A 23,609-nucleotide genomic window follows, 5' to 3' on the forward strand; every position below is an offset into this window, starting at 1 on the left:
CCCATTTTGGAAAAAAAAGGACAAAATACTTAAATAGGCATTTCACTAAACAGGACATCTAAATAACCAATAAGCACGTGAAAAGATGCTCAATAGCATTAGTCATCAGGGAAATGCAAATTTCCCTATATACTCACCATAAAAGGAGGGAAACTGACAGTAGCAGGTGAAGCAACTGAAATACTCTACATCCTGAAAAAAATTGGTTCAACAACTTTGGAGAAATTCTCTGCTATCTGTTAAAGCTGAACATATGCATACCCTGATGTCACAGGAATTTTACTCCTAGGTATACATAGACTCAATAGGGATGCATTCAGATATAACAAAAAAGCATATACAAGAATAATATTTATAGCAGCCCTGTTTATCTTAGCTAAAAACAACCCAAAGTTCATCTATAGCAGAGTACATAAATAAATTCATATTCATTGTAATATGTGTATGTATATATTTGCAGAATATAGTGACTAAAATTATATTCATTGTATATTATAAATTTATATCCCAGTGTATACTGTGGACTATTACACAGGCATGAAAAAGAAATACTGCTATATTGTTGAATCTCTTGGGCATAATGTTAAGCAAAAGAAGCCAGAACTCAAAGAGTACAATATCATATGATTCCATTTCCGTGATGTACACAAAGCTATTCTAATGCCATAAAAGTCAGAACAGTGGTTGCTTTTGGCGTAGGATTGCTAGATAAAATACAGGCCATCTAATTAAAGTTGAATTTCAGATTAGCAAATAATTTTTGATTATTATAAGTAGTCCTAAGCAATATTTTTATTTGCTAAATCTAGCAACTCTACTCTGGTTGGGGTGATATTGACTTGGAGGGCACATGAAGATTGCTTCTGTCACTCTGATAATACTGTTCTATTATTTTGATCTAGATAGCGCTTACATGGGTGTGCCTGTTTCTTTTTTTTTTATTTATTTAAAAAAATTTTTTTTAGGTTTTTTTTGGTGAGGGGAGGTAATTAGGTTTATTTATTTATTTACACTTTTTGAGGGAGGTACTGGGGATTGAACCCAGGACCTAATGCATGCGAAGCACACGCTCTACCATTGAGCTATACCCTCCCCTCTGGGTGTGCCCATTTCTAAAAACTTACCAAACTGAATGTTTTAAGGTTTTTACACTTTACTATATGAATGCTATACTTCAGCAAAAAGTTTTAAAGGTTTTAATGGGGGAGGCAGAGCGATATATGATGAGTCAGAACCTTGAGTGCCCCCCACCCCCGAGGCTTTACTGACTTGAGTGAGTTTGGCCCAGTTTTCCCCAGTCTCAGGGTTATTTCATCTGTAAAATGGAAATAATTTTAATAAGAGCTACTTTTACTAACTCCATTTTATGTAAAAGGAAACAGAAATGGAGGGAGGTGAAATACTGTGTTGGAGGAAACCCAGCTGGGGAGTGGCACTGGCAGGTTCAAGGCCATCATTCTAGAACCCACGTGGCTCATCTCCGCATCCTAGTGCCTGACTGTTGGAGAGCACTTCTAAAATTGTAAAAGACTCAACCAATGTGAAGACTTTACTTAATGATTATTCAGGACAGGAATTGTTAATAGAAAGTCTAGAAAGTATTTGCAAAAATTTAAGGGTAAGTGCATTTTCCTGGTGAGATACTGGTGAGAGGGGGTCCCTGCCACCCTCCCCTGAGAAGCAGAAGAGCTAGGAGAGCCCCTGTTCTAAAGGAGTGGCCAGTGGTAGCCTTGACTGGACCAAGCCCCTGCCGGCCTCTGACCTGGAATTCCTCTCTTCCCTTTTGACCTAGCTTCTTCCTTTCTTTTTTCTTTAGCCCCAGGCAAACCACTTCTCTGGGGAGCCACCTCTCAGTCACCTCCCATTTGAAAGCAGGGGCCAGGGTTGGGAGGGTGGCTGGCCTCCCTCACCAGGGAACTTGCTCTTGCTTAATTAGTGTTTGCAAAGGGCTGCGTATTATTAAATTACTAGACAATTGAGACGAAGCCTTGGGGGCTTTTGAAATCTGTCGTGCTGCTCTCCCTCACTGAGTGGGAGGGATTTGCCCAAGGGGCAGGGAGAGAAGGGTGGTAGGGGACCCTCTCGCGGTGGGGGTGGCCCTCTCCTGACGGACAGCACCACAAAGAGATCCTAAAGAGCTTTTGCTGTAACTGCCCGGCCTGTCTTTGGTGCTTGAAAGTCACCATTCCAGATGTTTGCTTTGAGTTTAGGCATCTTTCCTTTTTACAGTGCAGCCACTCTTGAGAGGAGTAACCAGGAGAGATAAAATAACAGTGATAAGAGCTAAGATGTACTGAGCCCTCCCGTGGAGCCAGGACCGTGCTAAATCCTGGCACTCCATTTCCATCTGGAGAGGGGAGGCAGGAAAGGAAATCTGCTCTATTGAAAGCCTCTGTGATCAAGGCAATTGTACCTGTTATTTCATTGAATCCTCAAGATAACACTCAGACATAGATGTTATGTCCCCATTTCATAGATGAGTAAGTAGAGGCAGAATAATTTATGCATTGGCCCCATGTCACACATTCATACATAGCAGAGCCAAAATTTGAACCCTTCTGGTGAGACTAAGATGCCCTTTAGTGCAGGGCATAGGTTCTCACCAGGGAGTGGAGGTGGCACAGTTTGAAACAACTCCCCTGGCCATTCTGATACAGCTTCCGGTTGGCTGGAAGGAGAGGGGATGGTGGGGCCCCCCCCCCATCAGTTAGAGAACTGACTTACTAAAGTGAGTGAGTTTACCAGACTCCTTTCAGAGAAGTGATTTGCTATAGAGCACTGGTTCTCCACTGGGTGTGATTTTGGTCCCTTACAATTTGCAAAAAGGGACATGTGGCAATTTCTGGAGACATTTTTTCCTGTGATGACATGGGGAGGGGTTCCACTGTCAACTAGTGTGTAGATCACAGATGCTACTCAATGTCTAACAACACAAGGACAGCCCTGCACAACAAGGAATTATTCAGTCCCAAATGTCAATAGCACGGAGGTTAAGAAACTGTGGCACTTTTTCGGGGGTGGTATAAGGAAGGAGGTAAATTGGGGAGACAGCCCTAGGCATCCAGAAGAAGCAAGTGAGAGAGGAATGGATGAGACTTGAGGAGAGATGTCCTCTATTTGACAAGGTAGCTGAAGGACAGGTGTGAGTTTTGCTTTAGAAGAAATTAATTATGTTTTTGCCAAGATCTTCTTTTTACCACCAGAATAGCACAGAAAGTTGGTGAGAGTGATTCTGTTGCTGGGTTGACCCAGGAACCAGTAGCAAAAGAAGACCTGGACATGGAATCGGGAAACTTGACTTCCAGTCTTGGCCTGGTCATTGCCAGCTCTGCGATGGACCTCTGGGAGCCTCGGTTTCCTTCCCTATAAAATGGGGATAATTATATTTGTCCCCTCTACCTCACAAGGTATTGTGAGTAGCAGGTGGAGCAAGGTTTAAGAAAGGGCTTTGTAGAAGGACAGTATCCTTAAAGGACAGAGGATGCTGCCTCTGCGAAATCTGCATGCGGATCTCGGAGCTTATTTTGGGTGGGTGGGGCTCATTATTTATTTTTAAATTAAAGGAGTGAAATGGAATCCTTTGTCATCCATGTGCTCTGAAATTCAAGTAGAGAAAAATTCGGCAAACAGAGCTTTAAAAATGACATGTCACTTGCAACGTAGCAACAGGTACCTTTTTACCCCCAATTTGGGGGAGGAGGGATGGCTATGAGAAGGAGGAGGAAAACCAAAGCATTTATTTCTTAAAATAGAAAGAAAAGCATTTTCTTTCTGATGATGATGCAAATAATCCATGCCTGGCTTTTAAGACCAAACAAAACCAGATAGTATAGAAAAGCATACAAATGCAAGTAAAAATTACCCCCACTTCTATCATCTAGGGAAAAAAGTGCTGTTGATATTTTCGAAGGAACACATCCTTCATCCTTTCAAATACTTTAATGAACAATTATACTTTTTTTTAAACGGTGTTTTGCAGCCAGCAATAAAATAACATGAACAGCCAGAAGAGCGCATTAGAAAGATGATGCTTCTACAGAGGGGTATGTGAGGGTCCTTTAGAGAAGAAAAGATTACAAGACATCAGTATCAGATCCTTCCTTTAGGAAGGCCCCATCTGGCTTCCAGATAGTTACCACCTTTGCTGTTGGGTGATGGGGGTGGGCGGCAGGGCCTGGCGGGGTTAGGAGGGTCTCATAGGCACCTAGACACCATCACTCCAGCCCCTGGTGAACATTGGTAGGACTGAGAAGGGGAGTGGGCGGGGCCTCTGCTGGTTCTTCTCTACCCAGGACTTGAGTTTCCACAGGGGCAGAGCCCTTTGCTGGGTTGGAGTAAGGAATGTACTTGCTTTTTCCGTACACAAACCATCAGGAACCTGGGCTGTCTTGAGAAAGCATGGGAGAATCAGTGTCTGGGTACCATGCATAGAGAAAGATCACGTTTCCAAGGGCAGTGTTGCTGGGAGGGGCAGCTGTGCTTCTTATGGGGTTTTGGGGTCATTATAATCTCTCACTCTTGGCATCCTGGAACCTTTAAGAAATAACAATTAATGCCTTCCCTCATGCTGTAGGTATTTACAGCGTGCCCTCAGGCTACCAAGACACAGCAGACAGTCCACTGGAAGCCTCCCTCCTTGTTGCTGCACCCATGCTGCAGGCTGTTGTCTGTACTGCGACCCAAACTCACTCTGGACCCTGAAACTCATCATTTATCTTTCTTCCCTTTCCTGTCCAAATGAGTGTTTCATTAGGAAATATAATCCACGAATATCATTGGAATTTACAGAAGCAATTGGGATTTTTGCAAGGCAGCGGGGAGCTGATTCTAATTCAGTCTCAAGTGATTTGATCAACATAGATTTAGTCCTTCCTCAAGGACAGACTGAGGCTCAAAGCTGCTTTGGATTCCTGGGGGGGAACCAAGCCTGAAATCTTCACACTGTGGACATGGGAGTCTCCTTAGATCCTTCACCTGCTCTGTCCCATGATGCTTTTGGCCAGAAGCAGGTGTGTCAGCCCACACCTAGATAAATTACAGGGGAAACAATGGTATTGTCCTCCCCTGAAATTTCACCTGCTCTGTCCCTTGAACAGATGTAAACCACCTTATGTGATTGCTCAATGTTGGTGGACATCATGTTTGCCTCAAGTTAAAGTGCCCATGTTTTTGTGGAAGGTGCTTTGATATCCATGACATTTTTGAACATAACAGTGGGTTTGAGCAGGTAAGGATGTTCTCTGAAAAAGGATGGGGTCACTGAAGCTTTTTTTTTTTTTTTTAAAGGAAAGCAAAGAAAACCTCGGGCATTTTAATATGTTAAATACACCCGCAATTATTAATTCTAAAGACTTCTACAAATCAACCTAGATGAAACTTCTTTCACCTTTTTCCTGCCTTTTCCTTCCCTTCTCAGAAACATTTAGACCTACCCTATGGCAATGACTCTTGGGAAGTCTCTGCCCTGTATATCCAGTAGCACAAATAATTCAGCATAAAGCAGCCTGGTTCCTGTAGCCTGGCATTAGGATAAGTATATCTTAAGAAAGTTCTTATGCAGACTTGGCTTCAGGCAATAAAACGTCATAGACGTATAACTGTAGCAAGCGAAATTTCTAGGGAGCAAATTAGGCTGAAAACATCTTCTAGAGATGGCTAGAAAGGAAATGTACACCACCCCAAAATAAGGCAAGTTATGCAGTAAATGTTTCATTTATTGGCCTTCTTCCATTACTATTAGGGTTAAAAGACATCTTGTCAATAAGAAAGGTGTGTTTATGGAGGACTGATGTCTTTCGAAAGGCTGCTGCTGTCACAAATGCCTATAGCGGTAGTGAACAGCTAAGAAGGCAGGTGACGAAACCTTGTACAAAACCTTGTACAAATGCATACATCTCCCGATTAACCCTTGGATCATCAGGCATTATTGTCACTTTATTGCCTGGACCTGTCATTAGCTGAAGCAAGGTGATCAAGCCAGGCACTTCAGAAAAATGCCAGAACAGAACAGTGTTCCTCAGGGTTCCAAGAAGAGGGTGTGTGCCTTTCCACATCCCTTGACAGAATAACTGGGGGAAAATAAAAGGATGTCTGGGAAGGGGGCCCTTTTTGCCTACCCCTTCCTCCTGCTAAAGCTGAAAACTCTCAGGTGTCCAATTTTTAGTGTTCCTATGTTGGCTAAGGGAGTAGCTTTCCTCAAGATCCAAATAAGGAACCATCACCCACGCAGAACAAAAAGCAAACAGAAAATCTCACAGTGGAATCAGGACTTTGGCTTCTAAACATTTCCCCATTTTATAGCTTCCTTATGTTTTCAGATTCTTTTTTTGGCTTCCCTCAGTCAGTACACTCCCTGCATAGATAAGTCCAACACAGTGGGTAACAGATCATCCATCTTGGAGCTTGGATCTTTAAAGAAAAATCACACAGAACATGAACACACACACACACACACAGACACACACACACACGTGCACGCATGTACACAACCCTGTCGAGGATAATTTAGTAGAATCTTGCTAAGTGATTGGGGGAGCTGAATATGGTTGTCAACATGTTTTCTCTACTTCTGGTGACTCTAAGCAGACTATCCTTGTTTTTCCTAAATTCTAAAGCTAAACTTCCAATAGAGTTTGTCCCTTTTGCTGGTGTGCCAGTGAGCCTCTTAGCATAACTGGGGTGTGGGCTGAAAATATGGAATCATGGACTCTCTGAATGTTAGAAAGGACCTAAGAAAATATCCAGTCCAACCACCTCACCTGTCAGGTGAGATAGGACTAAGGGGCCATAGGTAACAAGGCCAATGGCCAGCCAGTTTCTGTCATCTCATCAAGCACGGTCCCACATCTCAGAGGGGACCTACTAATTCGCCATAATTCCTCCCCCTCAAAGGGAACTGATGCCCAAAAAGTGATTTATATAAACCGAAACTTTCTTTTTACGCTCCCCAAGAAGAATGAAGTAGGAAGTGCCCATGAGAGAGATAACCTAGTCTCTTAATTTTTGAGGTTAAATGCAGATTACTACTATCAACACAGGGATGGCTGAAGGGAAGGAGAAAACAGAGACGAGAAACAGCAGAAGGGCAGTGGATGAGGAGGAGGAGAAGGAAGGGGTGCTAAGGGACAGTCTCCTTATAGTCCAGGACCTGGGAGGGAAGAGGTCACAGCTTCTCCTCCAATCTGCCCAACCCCCAATATGCAAAACTGCTAGGCTCAGGCTCAAGTCAGGACTGGTCTGGTTTCCTCCCTGTGTTTAGAACCCCGGCCTTTGGGGAAGAACTCTTGGTCCTACTAACCAGGAGTCAGTCATCAGCACCTATAGAGAGAAGTAGCCTCAACACCTGGACCCAAGCCAACTGTTGTTTAACATTTCACACCAAATCTACAAATTACATGTCCACGTTGTGGGCCAATCTGACTTTTTTTTTTTTTAATATTATATTACCTTGCTTTTCGCCAATTTCAGTTTCACACCCTCCACCGTTTCTCCCCTATCCTGGCATCACCTGAAGCCCTTTCAGAGACTCAGGGGTAATTGACCCTCTGAGATCTTGCTAGTCTCCCCAAGCCTTTTTATGACACAAAGCAGTGAGATTGAATGTGGCATGTGTGCTATCATGGAATAACTTTTAATTGCTTAATTAAATCAGAGATTTAAAGGAGGAAGGATTCAAGAGTTTCCTTTGAATGAGAAATATAAAGATATGCCGGAATGGATACTAATCATTGGAAGAAAAACCCTTAGTGTTTACACATGATAAAAATGCAGACCAGGACATTAAAAACAACAGGTAGACTCTTTAAAATTTTAATTCAGTATATTTATGAGCTTTTACTATCCAGGTAAGTCCTATAAAGGACATAGAAGTCCTCATTATCCAACTTAATTCACATCAAGATTAGATTAAAATAAAAATGCCACTGTACAGGACAAAGAAATTACCCTAGAATTGAGTTACTATAAATGTGTTCCAGTTTAAGCAAATAAGACCTTAAAACAGGCCTTAGGAAAGTCTATGCTGTACACTGAGTATACAGGTGACGATTAGCAAGCGTGAAGAGCTATGGTCATTCGCTACATGTGTAAATCTGAAGGCAACCAAGTGAAAAGACCTCAAAAAAGAAAACTGTTAAATCCATTTGTACATGGATTTAACAGTGAAGCATTTCATTCTTCATGTTTTTACTTGGTGTCTTGAAATAATCCTTTCTGTCTCTACTCACCCTCTTAGAAACTGTGCCCGCCTTATTTATTTATGAAGTCTGAAGGTTAGTCCTACCTGCTGAGACTAATTAGCCCTGTGCTTTGTATCCTATGCAATCCTGTCTGATTAAATGTACACATTTGTTTTACTTCTTTTCAGGCTCCTTCTCACTCTATTTCTGATTTTCTGATTAATATTAAAGTTGGGAGTTACAGTGATTTTCCTCTGTAGCCACCCCCCAACCCCCCCACCACATTTTAATTTTGCCTGCATCTTACTCTTTAGTGTGCAAATATGGTTACACATTTTTTTCCAGTGCAGGGGAATTCATTGGCCTTGTCAATCTTGGTATCATTATTTTTAGGAGTCTTATTTCTGAGACCTTAGCGTATAAAACAGTTTTGCTGAAAACCCAAACTCTCTAAATATTACATGGTAAATCTACTTTCGTTTGGAAAGCTTAGGTGCTGATGGGCCAGCTGAAAAGCAGGTGAGATGTTTTTTAGGGATGGGTGAAATAATTTAGTACATCATGGACTCTAGACCAACACTGTTCCTAACAGGCAATTTGCTAATTTTTACTGATTTCTTTTTTTCTGGTTCTTTTTATCCCCTTTCATGTTGTAGATTCCAGTCCACTTCTCATTGGATATTTGCAAGAAAATGAGCGTTCTTGCTCCATTTTCCAGGTACACCGTGTTTTGGGACCCAGGCCTTTTCCCCTTTAACATAATTTTCTTCCCCATTTTGTAGCAAATCAATCTGCTCCCCAGGAGAGAGCCTAAAAATCAACAAATACCTGCCTCAAACCTCAAGTTTTCCATCTCCTCCCTGAGGTCTTCCGGCATCAATGGGGTTAGCAATTTCCTGCCAGAGCCATCTACATCTTGATTATTTGGTCAGTCTTTCAGGGATTTCATTTCACACCCCCCTTCCAGAAAGACTCCAGCACCACTGATCCCAGGGGTTGGTAAACTTTCAGTTTTATTTTCCCTGGCTGTGTTAACGCCCAAACTTTTCACCTCCAAAGTCAGAAAGGACTTTGAATTCTAGTTCATTTCCTACCACCTCCAACGTCAGTTTAAGAAAAAAAAAAAAAGACAACGCTCTACATTGAAAAGAATCATGTATTTTTCCTTAAGGATATTTTTAATGCCTCTGACAAACACTACAGTATTTGATTGTTTTTTGGATAAAAAGTCATCTTGGCATATTTATTCTAGTGAGGCTTAAGATTTAGTGAAATGATTCACTATTAATAAACAAAAAGGGGAGGGAAGACCTCGTGGGTTAATAGTTTCTTTCACTGCAGATGACCAGGAACTTTGCCCAGCCCTCCACTTCCCCAAGCTCTCTGAAAGTGGAGGGTTGATCTCTCTTTTTGACCACTTCTGTTACATCCCGCCCAAGGGTGGCTGATTTCACTGCTGGCCTAACCACTAAGCACCCCCCCACCTCTTCTTCGCAATACTCTCCTCTCCTTCTTTTCCCCTTCCTTAAGGCTTATTTCTAATATTTCTGAAGTGTACTTTTTCTGGGCCTCTCCCCATCCCCGCCCCCCAAGTGGGCTTTCCTTCCGCCTTCCTCAGCTCGGATTCCTGACTCGGTCGCCACCCCCTTTCCCTCCTCTCGTACTCCGCATTGTCTTTCTGAAGCCTCCCCCCTCCCGGAGCGAGTCCCCGTTCCCTCGCCCAGACTCCCGGGCTCGCACACACTCAGCGCAGGCCTCTCCCCCTGCGCACTCCTCCCTCCGTCTCTCTCCCCCCACCTCCCCCGCCCCTCTCCTCCTCCTCCTCCTCCTCTCCCTCCTCCCTCTCCCCGCGCCCGAAAGGATCATTGTTAGCCTCCCCCGCCCCGCCCACCCCGGCTGTTTATTTATGCAGACGTCACCGAACTGGCCCCGCCCCCCGGCATCTCATTAAGCGAGTGTGTTCCTCTCGCCCTGTCAATAATCTCCGCTCCCAGACTACTCCGTTCCTCCGGATTTCGATCCCCCTTTTCTATCTGTCAATCAGCGCCGCCTTTGAACTGAAAAGCTCTCAGTCTAACTTCAACTCACTCAAATCCGAGCGGCACGAGCTCCTCCTGTATCTTCGGCTTCCCCCCCCTTTGCTCTTTATATCTGACTTCTTGTTGTTGTTGGTGTGTTTTTTTACCCCCCTTTTTTATTTATTATTTTTTTGCACATTGATCGGATCCTTGGGAACGAGAGAAAAAAGAAACCCAAACTCACGCGTGCAGAAGATCTCCCCCCCTTCCCCTCCCCTCCTCCCTCTTTCCCCTCCCCAGGAGAAAAAGACCCCAAAGCAGAAAAAAGTTCACCTTGGACTCGTCTTTTTCTTGCATTATTTTTTTTTGGGGGGGCAAAACTTTTTGGGTTTTTTTTTTTTTTTTGGTTTTTCTTCCTCCTTCATTTTTCTTCCAAAATTGCTGCTGGTGGGTGAAAAAAATGCCGCAGCTGAACGGCGGTGGAGGAGATGACCTAGGCGCCAACGACGAACTGATTTCCTTCAAAGACGAGGGCGAGCAGGAGGAGAAGAGCTCCGAAAACTCCTCGGCAGAGAGGGATTTAGCTGATGTCAAATCGTCTCTAGTCAATGAATCAGAAACGAATCAAAACAGCTCCTCCGATTCCGAGGTAGGAAAAGCCCCTCGGGCCGGTGGGGTTTTTAATCTATTTCCTGGGCTTGGCAAATGTTGCTTAAAGGGGAGAAGTCGGGGTTGGGGGGCGGCGGTGGGGCGCCGCGGGGCCGGGCGGGCGGCGTGTCCGTGTGGTGCCACCATTGCAAAAACTTGTAACCCTGTTTTTCTCTCCCCCCTCAAACCCCCTCACCCCGCTGGCTCTTTTTTCCCCCTTCTCCCCCCTCTGCGTGGCGTTTGCCCCTCGCCCTCCCCACCTCCACCCCTCCGGGAAGGCGGAAAGACGGCCTCCGCCTCGCTCCGAAAGTTTCCGAGATAAATCCCGGGAAAGTTTGGAAGAAGGTGAGTACGCCCCGCGCGCCCGGCAGCCGCCGGGAGCTGCCCCCCGGGCCCGCCGCCCCGCGCGCCCCGGCCCCGCGCCCCGTTCGGCCCGGCCATGCGCCGGCCCGGCCGGGGCGCCTGGCCACTTGGGACACTTTCTAAAAAGTTTCTCTTCGCTCTCTCCCGCTCCGCGCGGCCGCCGTCGTCCCTTCGCCGCCCCGCCATGTTAGCGGCCAAGAGGCAAGATGGAGGGCTCTTTAAGGGGCCACCGTATCCCGGCTACCCCTTCATCATGATCCCCGACCTGACGAGCCCCTACCTCCCCAACGGATCGCTCTCGCCCACCGCCCGAACCGTAAGTGCCTCCGCGCCCGGCCCCCGCCCGCCCGCCCTCGCCGCCCTCCCGGCCCTGCATGCGGCCCCTGCCCTGCCCCCTCCCTCCTCCTCGCTTGCCCTCCCCCTCCCCGCCTCCTCCCCTCCCCGCCTCCCCTCCCCCGCTCGTGGCCCAGGCAGCCCGAAACTCTCCAAACTTTTCTGCCTTTTGTGGACTGGATTTGTTTGCACTTCGCCATGTTCTTGCTTTCAGTTTGTTGCCTCGTGATGTTGGGGAGACCTTTCTTTCCAAGCAGGGCTTTGTTGGCGGGGGGGGAAGTCAGAAGAACTTTTTTTTGCGCTCTGATTCCCCCCGCCCCCTTTGGTGGTGGTGTTTGTTTCTTCACCCTGGGAAGATGACTGTGTGGCTCTTTCTTTTCTCCCTCTCCCTTCCTTCCCTCTTGTGGCGTCTTGGGCTTTCCCCGGTTAACCCCTTGGCTGCTGCTGCCGGGGACTGAGTGACTGGGCTGCGCCCGAGGCGCGGGGTAGGGAGTGGATTGTCCTCCGGGCGTTGGACTTGGGAACTGGCGGGCGCGCGGAGCCCGGGGCCTTGGAGAAGCGCCTCAGCTTTCTCTTTCGGCTGGTTATTTGTTTAGCTTTCTAGTGGCGATGACTGGCTCTCAGCCCTCCTCGCCTTTTCCCCTGGAAGGTCACGCTTCCCAGACTGGTCCCACTGCAAACTTGGGGGCTCTGGGCTTCCTTTTCTGGGGCAACCCCACAGGGCCGCGAGCGCCCTGGGGCGCGGTGGCGGGCTCGGCTGCCCGGCGCGCTGGCTGCGGGCTCTCCCGGCCCGCGCGGGGTGGAGAGGCCCCCGTGGCCGCTGTTCTTGGTTTGTGTGCAGCCAGGATGGCCTCCTCCAACCGGACTCGATGTATTTCTAGGAAATTTTGGTGCCTGGGGGTGTATCGCGGGGTCTGCGCTCGCCAGCTTCCGAGAAGGCCCTCGATGGGCCCTCGGGTGCCTGAGACCAGGGCGTGCGAGGCCCAAGGGTGTCCAGGGGTGAGGGAGGCCGAAGGCGCCTCTCCTTAAAGGGAGTGGGCTGTGGGCTGCAGATCGCGGGCCACCCAACTTTGGGGGCCCCAGGGCGGCACAGGGTGCAGGCTCTGGGGGGTCCCTTCCCTCAGCGGGAGTCCTGCGCCCACCCCTGATATATGTTAATAAGGCTCACCCCCTTCCCCGACCGGCCTCTGCCCCTTGCCCTTGCCCTGAACCCCCTCCCCCCATCCCACCCTCCTCTCTAAAGCCTGGATTACGAATCTCTAAACGTTTGTGCCAGGCTTCTCGGGATTGTCATTTTACACCTTCTCTGGTTTGATTCCCCCTTCCTCTTATTTACACACGCTACTTTTTTTTTTTGTCGGTAACTCGAGATAGCAGTTTGAAATAGTGTACCCACTGTTCAGCAGCCGTGGACTCGGTGCTAATGGCCGAGGGCTTGCCGGACGGGAGTCGATCAGATCTACAAGTGTTTTTAAGCATTAAAATATTAACTATCAGGTTTGACTTGTTTTTTGGGCCCTGGCAAAAATGGCAAGGGCATGCTAGACCGGTCATATTTTATGGCTAGGAAAGAGAAATAATTATTCCTACCCACCCCACCTCCCTCCCCTGCGCCCAGGCTTCTGCATGCTTGGGAAGCTGGGAGAGCGTTTCAGCCCGACCTCCTCTCGCTGGGCCAGCTCTTCCAGGCTGCAGGAGCCGGGCTGTGGGGTTGCAGCTGTAGGTGAAACGTAGTCCAGTTACGTTGTATTTTTCTTGGGAGCTTGTGGGCATCTTGAGCCGGGAGTACTCGGCTCAGAATGGGAGAGTTTGTGTAATAACCAACCCGACCAAACGACATTCCAAAGTAACCCTGAGAATTTCTTACTCCCCTCCCCTCCCCCTATGATGGAAGCCTCTCTGGTATTATTTTAAAATCCACTTAGCCATCTGAAAGGCCATCTGAATATTGAGCTTTGATGGCAGGCTTGCTGGCCCTCTTGACTCTTTGCAAATTCCCTGGCTGTGACTGGTGGCAGTCTTGCCCTACCTACTCTGTCCTGAAACTCCAACAGTTGTGTTGTGCTGTAATTAGGAAACAGGGAAATTGTTAAAGGCAAATAAATGATTTCCCGGTGTGAAAAGGAAGGCTCCCAACAACCCGTCCCCCTTTGTGGGCATTGTAGGAATACACAGCGTCTAGTTATTTTAATTGTGGACATAGCGGGTGGCCTGGTGCTGTGACATCAGATTGAGTCTGAGAAGACGTTTCTGAACTCAGGAGGCAGTTTTAGTATTTGCGTCTCAAACACCAACAGGCATCTTTGTGCACCCACCCTTCCTTCTTCCTATCGGTTACCTGTGTTAGTTTGTGTGCTCTAAAATTAAAGTTATTTATTTAAGTCGGTAAGCAGAGCAGTGGAAATGAGGATGAGAGGCTGTTTTGTGTCACTCCTGACGTCTTCGATCAGAGGGCCGGCTTGCAATTCCAGATTTGATACAGCTGCGGAAGGAACCTATAGGCAAGATAGCAGTCTTTTCATGCTCATCTGAAATTCTTAGTGCTTCATAGAATGTTTCTGAGCGCAAGGTGTAAAGACAAATTAGCTATATGCTGTGTTCTTTTCCCTACCCTCCTTGGTGGTGGTATTTTCTTGCTACATTTACTGTTACTTATGAGTGTACCTGTAAGCAGTCGCATCCTTTAAAAAGCAAACTCTTTGGATTCCCGATTCCTGCTTTTCTACTGAAGAACGTAAAGAATTAAGGAGTATCATTAAATGAGCTTATGATGAATAATACATTATCTCAAGAATAATGCTTTAATTGCTGAAGACGCCATAAAGCTTGATAGTAATAATTTTATTTTAAAACGACAAAGATTTCTGCATAACATTAATGTAGTCTTTGATACAGTAATAGGACCGGCTTTTAAAAAGACAGATTCGAATACAAAAAAGCATTAAGGAGAGAGGTCTGGTTAAGTAGATGGGAGGTGATAGACCCGGCAAATATTAGAATCGTGGTAACAATTGTATACTAAAGATAAGAATACTGTTACCATTTTAAAGTTGATTGGAAAAGTAGTTTTGCATTTCTTTTTCCTTCCTGCCAAATGAGAATATGGAATATGGTGGCCGAAATTCCAGTTAGGCTTGAAATTCTTTTTAAGGACTTGATTATTAGAGCTTTTGCATCTTTGATCCAAAGTTATTTGCTTTTCAGCTGACGCTATTTGCTACTAGGCTGAACAAATAAATAAGCAGCATCTTGAATTCATTTTTGAACTTGGAATCCAGCATTTAAAGGAGACCAAGAGGGCCCTATTCATTGGGGTTTTATTTAGCTGGGCAGCAACTTCTTTTTCTGCCCGGTGAAAAATGGATGTTTTCTCCTCGCTCAAACAACATAATCCTTTCTAATACAAAAGATTTAGACCTCGGAGTGTGAAGGGTTAATGGTGGTCCTTCCCCGCTGTCCTCCCACCCCCCACCTTCACCCCTGATTGTTTTGACAACACTTTGCAAAGTGTGACATTCCAAGCCCCTACATAACAATGTAATATTACTGTAATTACACAGGTCATTACATTTTAAATAGAGAACAATAAAATGCTTATCGCCCTGAAAAAGAACAGGTGTTCTTGCCCTTCTTTGGTATTTATGCTAATTGTTTTTCATCTCCTTCAGAAATATTTATGGCGAACATGTTTAGATTTCAGTCTGAATGCAACAGTATTAATTCTGTGCTAATCTTTATAGGTTGGGGTTTAATGTCTGCAGTTTGGATTATGGGCTCACCATTCACCCCATAAGTCATATTTTAATGATTATACATTTAATATGCCAGCGCTTTGCAGTTTGTTGAAATGAAAGCTTTCTGAAACCCCAGAAACAAACTGTTAGGCAGTTGGGAGCCTAAAGTGTTTATCTGGAAGAAGTGTTTTTGGAAACTTTTGACTGCTGAAGGGAAGTAGCTTTCACGGATGCCCCCTATCTGATTGAGAAAAAGATTTGGAGGAAAACAATCCTTGTCCTTGCTAGGAGTTTTCTACCTTGATTTTTAATTTTGCTGATATGGATTTCATTTAGAGTCCCAGCTGGAAGCTGGTCAGCTTTCTGTTTCTTAGCAAGCTGTGAAAAAGTTACAGGAAGGTTTCCGGGGGCTGGCAGATCAAGAATGCTGTTCTGTTCGCAGCGCAGGATAACTGCAGTTCTGCACGCCATTAAAAAAATATTTGCTTTAGAAACCCAGCATTTTAATAGTTGCACCAGAGGCTGTGCTTTTAAAGATTACAGTAGAAGTCTTTCCAGGTCTTGAATGCCTCCTCACATCCCCCGAGGTGCCTGTGTGCATGCAAAAAGTGCCTAGGGTTCTTGGTGGAGAAATGTTTGTTGCAACTTCTCTTACCCATGCACAGTGGGTAAACTACAAGGTGTCTAAGTGGATTTTGCATTTTGTCAGATGTTTCACGACAGGGGCCCCTGAATCACATTAAAAATGCACTGTAGAGAAAGGACAGCTGCAAATTTTTGTGCGGACGCGTGTTTCTGGACCATGACTAAAACTCCGAGGACCTTTTCCCCAGCTGTCTGGAAGTTCTGTGGAAGTTGGTTTATTGGCAGTTAAGTGTGAGGCACCCTGGATTTAGCAAAGGCTCTCTCCAACTCAGGAAGTAGGTGACATTAGACTGGGGGAAGGGACGAGACTTCAGGCAAGGAGTGATTTACTCCTTTTTTGTTTTTTTAAATCGTGGCGTTGCCAAATAAATAGGCACTTTCCAAGGAAGTAGGTGTAAGCTTTTTAGTCTTGGTAAGTGGAATTAGATAATATCTTTAACCGCATTTATAACTGTTTCGAGGTGACACATTTCAGGAGTTTTGAAAAGGAGGGGGGTGAATCAAATTCTTGAGGCTTTCATTTTTGAAGGGGTGTGTGATGTGGGCGTCTGAGTTTCTTCTGGGAGTGGATATTGGCAACCGTGGAAGTAAATCTTCAACTCTGACTTATAATTGAGCACATTTGTGAAGGAAATGGTTAATTTTACAACCAAAGGCAAACTTGCACCTCGACAGGTCTGCTGAAAGAAATGTGCCCCAGTCCTTTGCTGGCAAGCGCCACCGGGTCATAAATCCACAGGCTTTATTTACAGCCCATAACACTTATGAATGTTAAGATATTTGACGCCACGTTGGCCTTATAATATTCAAGGTCCGCAGACACTGGCAGTAGCTCAAATTTCTCCAACTAATTATAAGCAATGAGATGGGGGCGTTGAGGACAGCCCATCGCAAATGCTGCCCCCTCCCCTCCTCTGACCCCCACCTCTACAGTCTTGAGCTTGCTGAGACAGACACCCCCCCCCCCCTTTGGCAGCTGACTCTTGTACTTTTCCTCCAGGCTATTGTTATACACATTTATAAAGAGCACTTTCAGGGATGGAAATTCAGTGGGGGGCTCTGCACAAATGCCTTTTTACAAAAGCAAAGTTGCTCTAGGTGTTTGCATCTTTTCCCCCCTTTCTTCTGGTTCCTCTCTTTTTCCTTTCTTTCTTGTCTTTCTTTTTTCTTTTCTTTTTTTTCCCCGAGATCCTGTTGCCTATATTGTGCATATTTCTCAGAATACTTAAAGAAACCTGATATAGGAGACTGCTCTTTAATTTATACGATGTTCCACTGAGCTGGAAGGGAAAATACACACATGGCAGAGTGTGCCGGTTAACGCGAGGGTTTAAAAAAAAAAAGTGACACAGAGTGAGGAGAGTTGATTACAAGAATTAATAGATGACAAAAACAATCCAGGTTTACCTTTGGGATGGGAAGGCCACTCGTTTGGGAAAAGTGCACTGGTATCTTGGGGAGGGAGCGCAGAAAAAGAGCAGGGGAGGCAGAATAAATGCTTGGCTAAGATTGGTTAGAAAAGTGTAAGGAGATGGGACAAAGATTTGCGCTTGAGGAAGTGGCTGGATTGAAATTAGGGACTAGAAGTTTCTTATGAGAGATGGAAATACCATGGTGGGGGTGTATGCTGTTAACAACGATATTGCTTTGCTCAGTAAAGACTGGTCCCAATCCACTTTTCACCCAGAGTTTTATATCCAGCAGCAGATGTATTGCATGTAAGTTATTGTGTGAGGGTCTGGGGGTGGGGCATCTGTGGTCGAGACCCCAATAATCCTGCCGACTTTAGTTTATTTTTTAAAAAGTGGGCTGTTTTAGCGTGCGTTATAAAACTGACCACATGGTAAAGGGGGAGTGGGATTCTGAGATGTGTGGGTAACTGTTGAGGGGGGCTGATGGCTCTGTCATTTCTGGCCAGATCCTTCCCTCCATCCAACCCAAACTTAAAGACCAAGGCTGAAAGGTTTTATTTTCTAATCAATGGAATGCAGAAACTTACTAGCCCTCAGGGACAGATATGAATCCCTTAACAGCTCATTACAAAGATGGGGCTGTGGGATCTTTGAACGGGTTATCAGCCCTGGTGTTCTTCGGTTTTCCCAGGATAGGTTTTTTCTTCCTTAGGCACATCTGATTTCGGGCTGGTAATTCAGTCTGTTATAGTTTTACCTTTTTTTTTTTTTTTTTTTTGTCACAAAGTGGCCCTAAACAGCTCGGTCTACAGGGGAAGGAATGGCTATTAGTGGGATCAGCTCTGAAGGAGTTAAAATTGCTCGCTAAAGTTTGGCATCATGAAAATAAATTTGAGGCCTGGCAGGCATTAGTAAGGCACAGCACATTTACAGAGCTTAATTAGTACGAATTGTAATTGTTCATGGTCTGCCAGAAGAAGTAATGTTCAGGAAAAGTGGAGTCCCTCTCTTGCAGTCTTCAGTTTGAAACCGATAAATCACTTGCATATTTGTGTAGTGATTCAAATGGAGCTAAGACCTCTCCCATCCCAACATGTGGTAAATTGTAAAGTCAATGAATTGCAGATGTAGGCTACAGTGAGATTCTCTAAGAAAATGCAGAATGAATGGGAAAGAGTGATGCTATAAATATTTACTGAGGAGATAACTAGGGTCTTGCGTGCTGGGCCAATTGTGATGTATTAAATATATTAGCAAAATGCTTGAAAAATCGAGAGGATTCGTGTGGGTCTTTGGGTGGGTTGGTCTGTTTGGGAAAGTGAAATAAAAGGCGATATGTTATTGTGTCAGTTTTATTAAGCCTGAATCACAATGGCATACCCAGGGAAGGATGCATGAAACCCACATTAATGCAAATTAATTCGTTATGAGTTGCAGCGCTGTGACTGCTAAGTGGAGTAATGATGGGGCATCAGTTTAAGAGTGTTAGTGTAGCAACTTTTAATGAAAAATGCTGTGTTAGGAACATGTCTCAGCACTTCAGCCCACGTGTTTTTGTATGCTGGGAAATGTGTTTTGTACAAGAGCAGGAAACCTGATTCATTTTATCCCCCACTCTCCCAAACAGTTTAAGAACTGTAATTATGTTTTGATGTTTAAAGAAAATCATCTAATTTTCCCTCAAACCAATCCAGAAGTGTCCATCATAACCAAGTTCAACTTCAACTTTTTTTTTTTTTGCAAGAGACTGCAGCACAAAGTGGAAAAACAATGAGCGTAGCATCCCCCCAAAGACTATAGATATAACTTTCTTGAAGCGATTCCCCTGCCCCCCCCCCGCCTTTTTTTTTCCTTCTTAGAGGATTTTGGTCTCAGGCAGTGTTGCAAGTCAATACTTCTTTCCCCAAATGTGAGTAGGTGGATGTGTATGGAAGCTGTATAAGTTAATGATCTTTCTCTGACTCATAGCTGATGGTTTCAGGTTGAGGAAAAGAAAAGAAAAAATTAATGAGGGTAAATAGACATTTGATGGAACATCGAGACAGTAGGAGAGATTGTTCCTGTGTCTGAAGGCATGTGTTTTGTTGCAGCAGAATTTCTGAAGGAGAATGCCAGGAAGTGAAAAGGGGTTGCCTTTGTTAAGTTGTTGTTTTAGGATGGTACAGATGTTCCGTGTCTGGATCTTTGCAGGAATGTTTAAGCCCCCTTACCTACCAGTCAGGGCTGGTTTTGCCTTCCCTGTGGAAGTTAGAAGCCCCCTTGGCACTTTTTAAAAGGGCAGGCAGGCACCCAAAGACCTGATCAGAAGTTTATTTCCCATTGTTAAAGGCTCCCAGCATAGGGCTGGGGTTGTCCTGAAAAAGACTGGTGACCTAAGAAGTATTCTTAAGCCCCTATTCTGTCTTGAAAGCTAATGACATGGAAATTAAACTTCAAGAGCCCCATGGTGGTAACTACACAGTAGAGAGGAAGGTGGACCCCAAACCCCCCAAAACCAAAACCTTTTAGGAAATGAATCTGGATTTCTTTCTTTTTAAAAATTTTTTAAATAAAAGAGAAAGCTAGGTGATTCATAAAACTGGAAATAAGGCAACTGTTCCCCTTCTTCCCAATTTAGTAGAATGAGTAGGCAGAAAGAATTAATCTTCATCATATTGGAAGTAAACTTAGTGCTGGAAAACCCAATGTAGGCCTTTTTTTTTTTTTTAAGTTGCCTTTGAGAGTGAGATTTCTGTGGTTGAAAAAGCTGTTTCCCTTTCCTCCCTGAATATCTCTGATGACTTGTATCTGAAGCATCAAATTTAGGGCCAGTAGTAGTGATTAGGAATGAAACGAGAGAAAGCTGGATGGGATAATAATAAAGGAGGTGGTTAATTGTAAAATGCTGGTTTTTGAATTGCTGGAGTATTTATACAAACCTGTGTTGAGCACAGCCACATCTCCACGGCGCTTCCTCTGGGCAGAGAGGGCTGGGTCGTGGAGGAGGGAGTGGGTATTAGAATGGGTGGGTGGGCTTGGCCACTGTAACCAAGCACGCAGGAAGAGAAGGTTTGTTTTGTTGAGAGTTTCATGGGAAGGAAGGACATGAAAAGTACCTTGGTGTTCTCATTTGGTGCCAATTCCGGATGCCCCAGCGGGGGAGGCAACACGTTGAGGCCCTATTACGTGCCCAGGGTATAACAGCCACCATTGCTGGATGAGGAAGTGACTCGGAATGATGCAGGTGACCAAGAGCAGGAGGGTCCCAAGAGCCCAGGCATGGGGGAGCCTGGTTCTGAAACTCAGATCAGCCTTAGATCGCCAGCTAAGATCTCTCAACCTTCCCTCGTCTTCCAAAAAAAGCCCCAAAGGGCCAACCCTCTCTGTTCTTCCTTCTAGCTTTTTACAGAGATATAAATAAATTATTGTTCCAGTTTAGAATGCCAAGTTTTTACTGGGTCCTTATATTTTATCTTTGTTTTAAAAAGCTAGACTATAATGAACAAGGCATCTTTGTGTTTTACAGGGAAGGAAAAAGCAGTTTAAAGGGTGTGATTTAGAAGAGTATTTGGGAAAAGAGGGGGTGGAAACCCAGAGGAGAAACAAGAAAATTGTAAGTCCTCATTGCTGTAGCTGGGGAAAGTTGAGCTGGAAATCTCTCCAACACACTGGGTACTGGCTGGGAGTAGAGATTTCATTGGAGCTTGTGCTGTGTGTATTTTTGAGCTGGTCGAGGTTATTCTGTGTGCCGGGACACCTGTGGGGGGGTTAGATTGGTGTGTATGTGAACGTGAAGTTAACTTTGTTCTGTTGGATTCTTAAGGACCTTGCAGCTATATATTTACTGTCTTAATTGTAGCATTCTCTCTGGAGTTGTGTTGTTTGGATGGTGATGAATGCAAGGATTATGAATGGAATTGGACAAGTGAAAATTGAATTTGGATTAGCCACAGTTTCATTAATTTATTCAGAAGGCTGTGATTATATGAAATTTTGTTTCCACAACATATATACTTAGCTATCAGGTGTCCATTCAATTTTAATTGATGATAGGAGATTTCTGTGGTTACCCTGAGTGCAGATTGCCTTAGGGCTCCGCAGGGTTTGTGGGAAGAAAAAGCTTGGACAAGTTTCCATTAAGCTCTGAGTCAGGCAGTTGGAAAAGCGCAGAATAAAACCAGCTGAAAAGGGGGATAAGCTTTTAGTGTTGCCTCCTCTCCTGAGCAGGAGAGCCCCCCTCTCTGACAAGAGCTGCTCTTGGCCAAGAATTCCAAACTCGCAGAGGAACCTGTCCCTCTCACAAAAGTTGTTTGAACACGATGCAGAATTGTCACAGTAATTAGTGCGATCTCCGCTTACTGACTGGCAGCTTTCACAAAAAGGACAGGGGGGCCGAGGGGGCAAATTCATTGTCTTTTTCAGTGACTCACTTTGGATGAACTGCATCTGAGTGTGTGGGGGGCCGTGTGTGTGGGGGGCTTACCTTCAATGGCTCAGCCTTTAGAGAGTGTGATCCATTCCTGTGCTTTGACAGGTTAAGGAATATGTAATTTTTTGACCCACCTGTATTGTGCCCCCTTTTAACTTTGATTACTATTATGTTTGGGAGCAAGCAGACTCATATATATATATATATATATATATATATATATAGGCAGTGTTTTGTGCTTTTTTTGTTCATTTGGAAAAGATCTAATGACCTCAGAACTTACTATATCCCCAACTAGGGACAAGACAGCCTTACCCCTTGAGCAGTGTGGATTTAGGCTATTTTAAAAATTTCATAACTATGTGGTATCTAGTTTGAGCTGGTTCAGAAGTTCTTATGTGAACTTCTTTTTTTCTCCTTAAAAAAAAAAAAACCCGTATAAACTAGTTTTTTTTTTAACAGGGAGCAAGATACAAAATAATGAGGTCTCAAACTCACTTGCGGGCTGGGTTATGCTTTGCTGTACAGGAGGGTTCTGGTCATAGTCATTGTCTGGTGCTAGTAATAGCAATAGTTTGCGGTAATGATACAGACTTGTGTTTGGAAATGCAACTGATTTGCTTGTTGCTGCCCTCGAGGGGGATGGGCAGTGATTTTATAGGACTGTCTGATTCTTCATCATTTGTTCATTTATGGCAAGTTAAAATGCATTTTCAGATATTGTTGAGGTCCTTTAGTGACTGTTGCACTGTTTATGAAATAAATCAGCAGATAGTGTTTGTTTTCCCAATTGGTAGGAGCCTAAGATTAATGAGTATTATTTGGGAAAAGAAGAATTAGTAGAGGCATCTTGGTATTCCTTTCCCTTTGGGGTTACCCACTTCTTTGTTGGGGGGTCTACAGGACTTTAGAGGGAAAGGCCCAGGAGGGACTACGTGGAAGGTCTGGGTGAACCAGGGAGGTACCTGCACCCAGCGGCCCCCAAATAGGGGGTCTTTAGAAACCTCGGTGGCTCTTTGGCACTGGTTGGCTCCCCCTTTGGGGAAGTGTGGATTCCTAGAGTGCGTGCGGGCTGCAGAGCTGTCCCGAGCTGTCCTGGGACTGATAGCTTAGTCATTGCGAAAGAATGTATAAGGCATTGGGTGGCCCCTGAATTCTCCCTGACACATTTGTTTTCCCCAAAATAGAATTGTGTTTGAGAGTGAGAGCCCAGTTACTAGAACTCTGGGGGGGCTTGTACCTTTGCAGTCTTGTGGCTTCTCAACATCCTTTCTCTCCCAGTCTTTTCCTTCTTGCCTACGTGTCGCAATTCTGATTTTTGCAGCACACAGTTAATTTCTCTGCAGCCTCCTGCTCTGCACACTAGCTTCCTTTATGTCTTAATGGGCGTCCGTCTCTCCTTTTCATGTCATTGATCCTCACTCCTGTCCCCCCCTCCCGCCTTTGCTTACTGAATAGGTGCTTTTTTTTTTTTAACTTAAGATTATTATGAGCAGCTTATTTATAGCAACAGATAAAAATACACAGGTCTTGATTGAATGCCAAGGCTGCAGTTCAATCTAGGAAGGTTTGTCTGCTATTCATAAACTGCTTAAGATGTTTTCTTGTAGTTTGTGACATAAGCAGAACGCTTTGATTTGGTTTCTTTCTACAGCTCCATTTTCAGTCCGGGAGCACACATTACTCTGCGTACAAAACGATTGAACACCAGATTGCAATTCAGGTAGGACATGCAAGAGATCATGAAGCCTGATTTGTCAATATGTAGGTCTCTTGTGTCTCTTATTCTCTGCCCCTTCCCCCAACCTAGATGATGATGATGATGATGATGATGATGGTGGTGATGATGATGGTGGTGATGATGGTGGTGA

The 23,609-nt window shown here is 44.8% G+C and overlaps 1 protein-coding gene and 1 non-coding gene across 34 annotated transcripts in view; one reads left to right on the plus strand and one right to left on the minus strand.

Annotated features, from left to right (window-relative positions):
* Window positions 1–1,020: 1,020 nt before the first annotated feature.
* TRNAA-CGC (transfer RNA alanine (anticodon CGC)) lies at window positions 1,021–1,093 on the minus strand. The gene has a single exon. It is a non-coding gene; the product is annotated as a tRNA-Ala (tRNA).
* A 9,069-nt stretch (window positions 1,094–10,162) lies between these two features.
* TCF7L2 (transcription factor 7 like 2) overlaps window positions 10,163–23,609 on the plus strand; it is a 190,450-nt gene continuing 177,003 nt past the window's right edge. For 20 of the 33 annotated variants that reach the window (XM_064488412.1, XM_064488417.1, XM_064488416.1 and 17 more), the window contains exons 1-4: window positions 10,163–10,844; window positions 11,122–11,188; window positions 11,398–11,522; window positions 23,393–23,461. In XM_064488412.1, coding sequence (XP_064344482.1) covers window positions 10,656–10,844; window positions 11,122–11,188; window positions 11,398–11,522; window positions 23,393–23,461 — 450 coding nt within the window. In that variant the 5' untranslated portion in view covers window positions 10,163–10,655. The remainder of the gene's footprint in view (window positions 10,845–11,121; window positions 11,189–11,397; window positions 11,523–23,392; window positions 23,462–23,609) is intronic. The other 13 variants (XM_064488418.1, XM_064488419.1, XM_064488424.1 and 10 more) reach the window with 1 other exon arrangement.

The sequence above is a fragment of the Camelus dromedarius genome, chromosome 8, assembly GCF_036321535.1.
Source record: "Camelus dromedarius isolate mCamDro1 chromosome 8, mCamDro1.pat, whole genome shotgun sequence".
NCBI lineage: Eukaryota > Metazoa > Chordata > Mammalia > Artiodactyla > Camelidae > Camelus > Camelus dromedarius.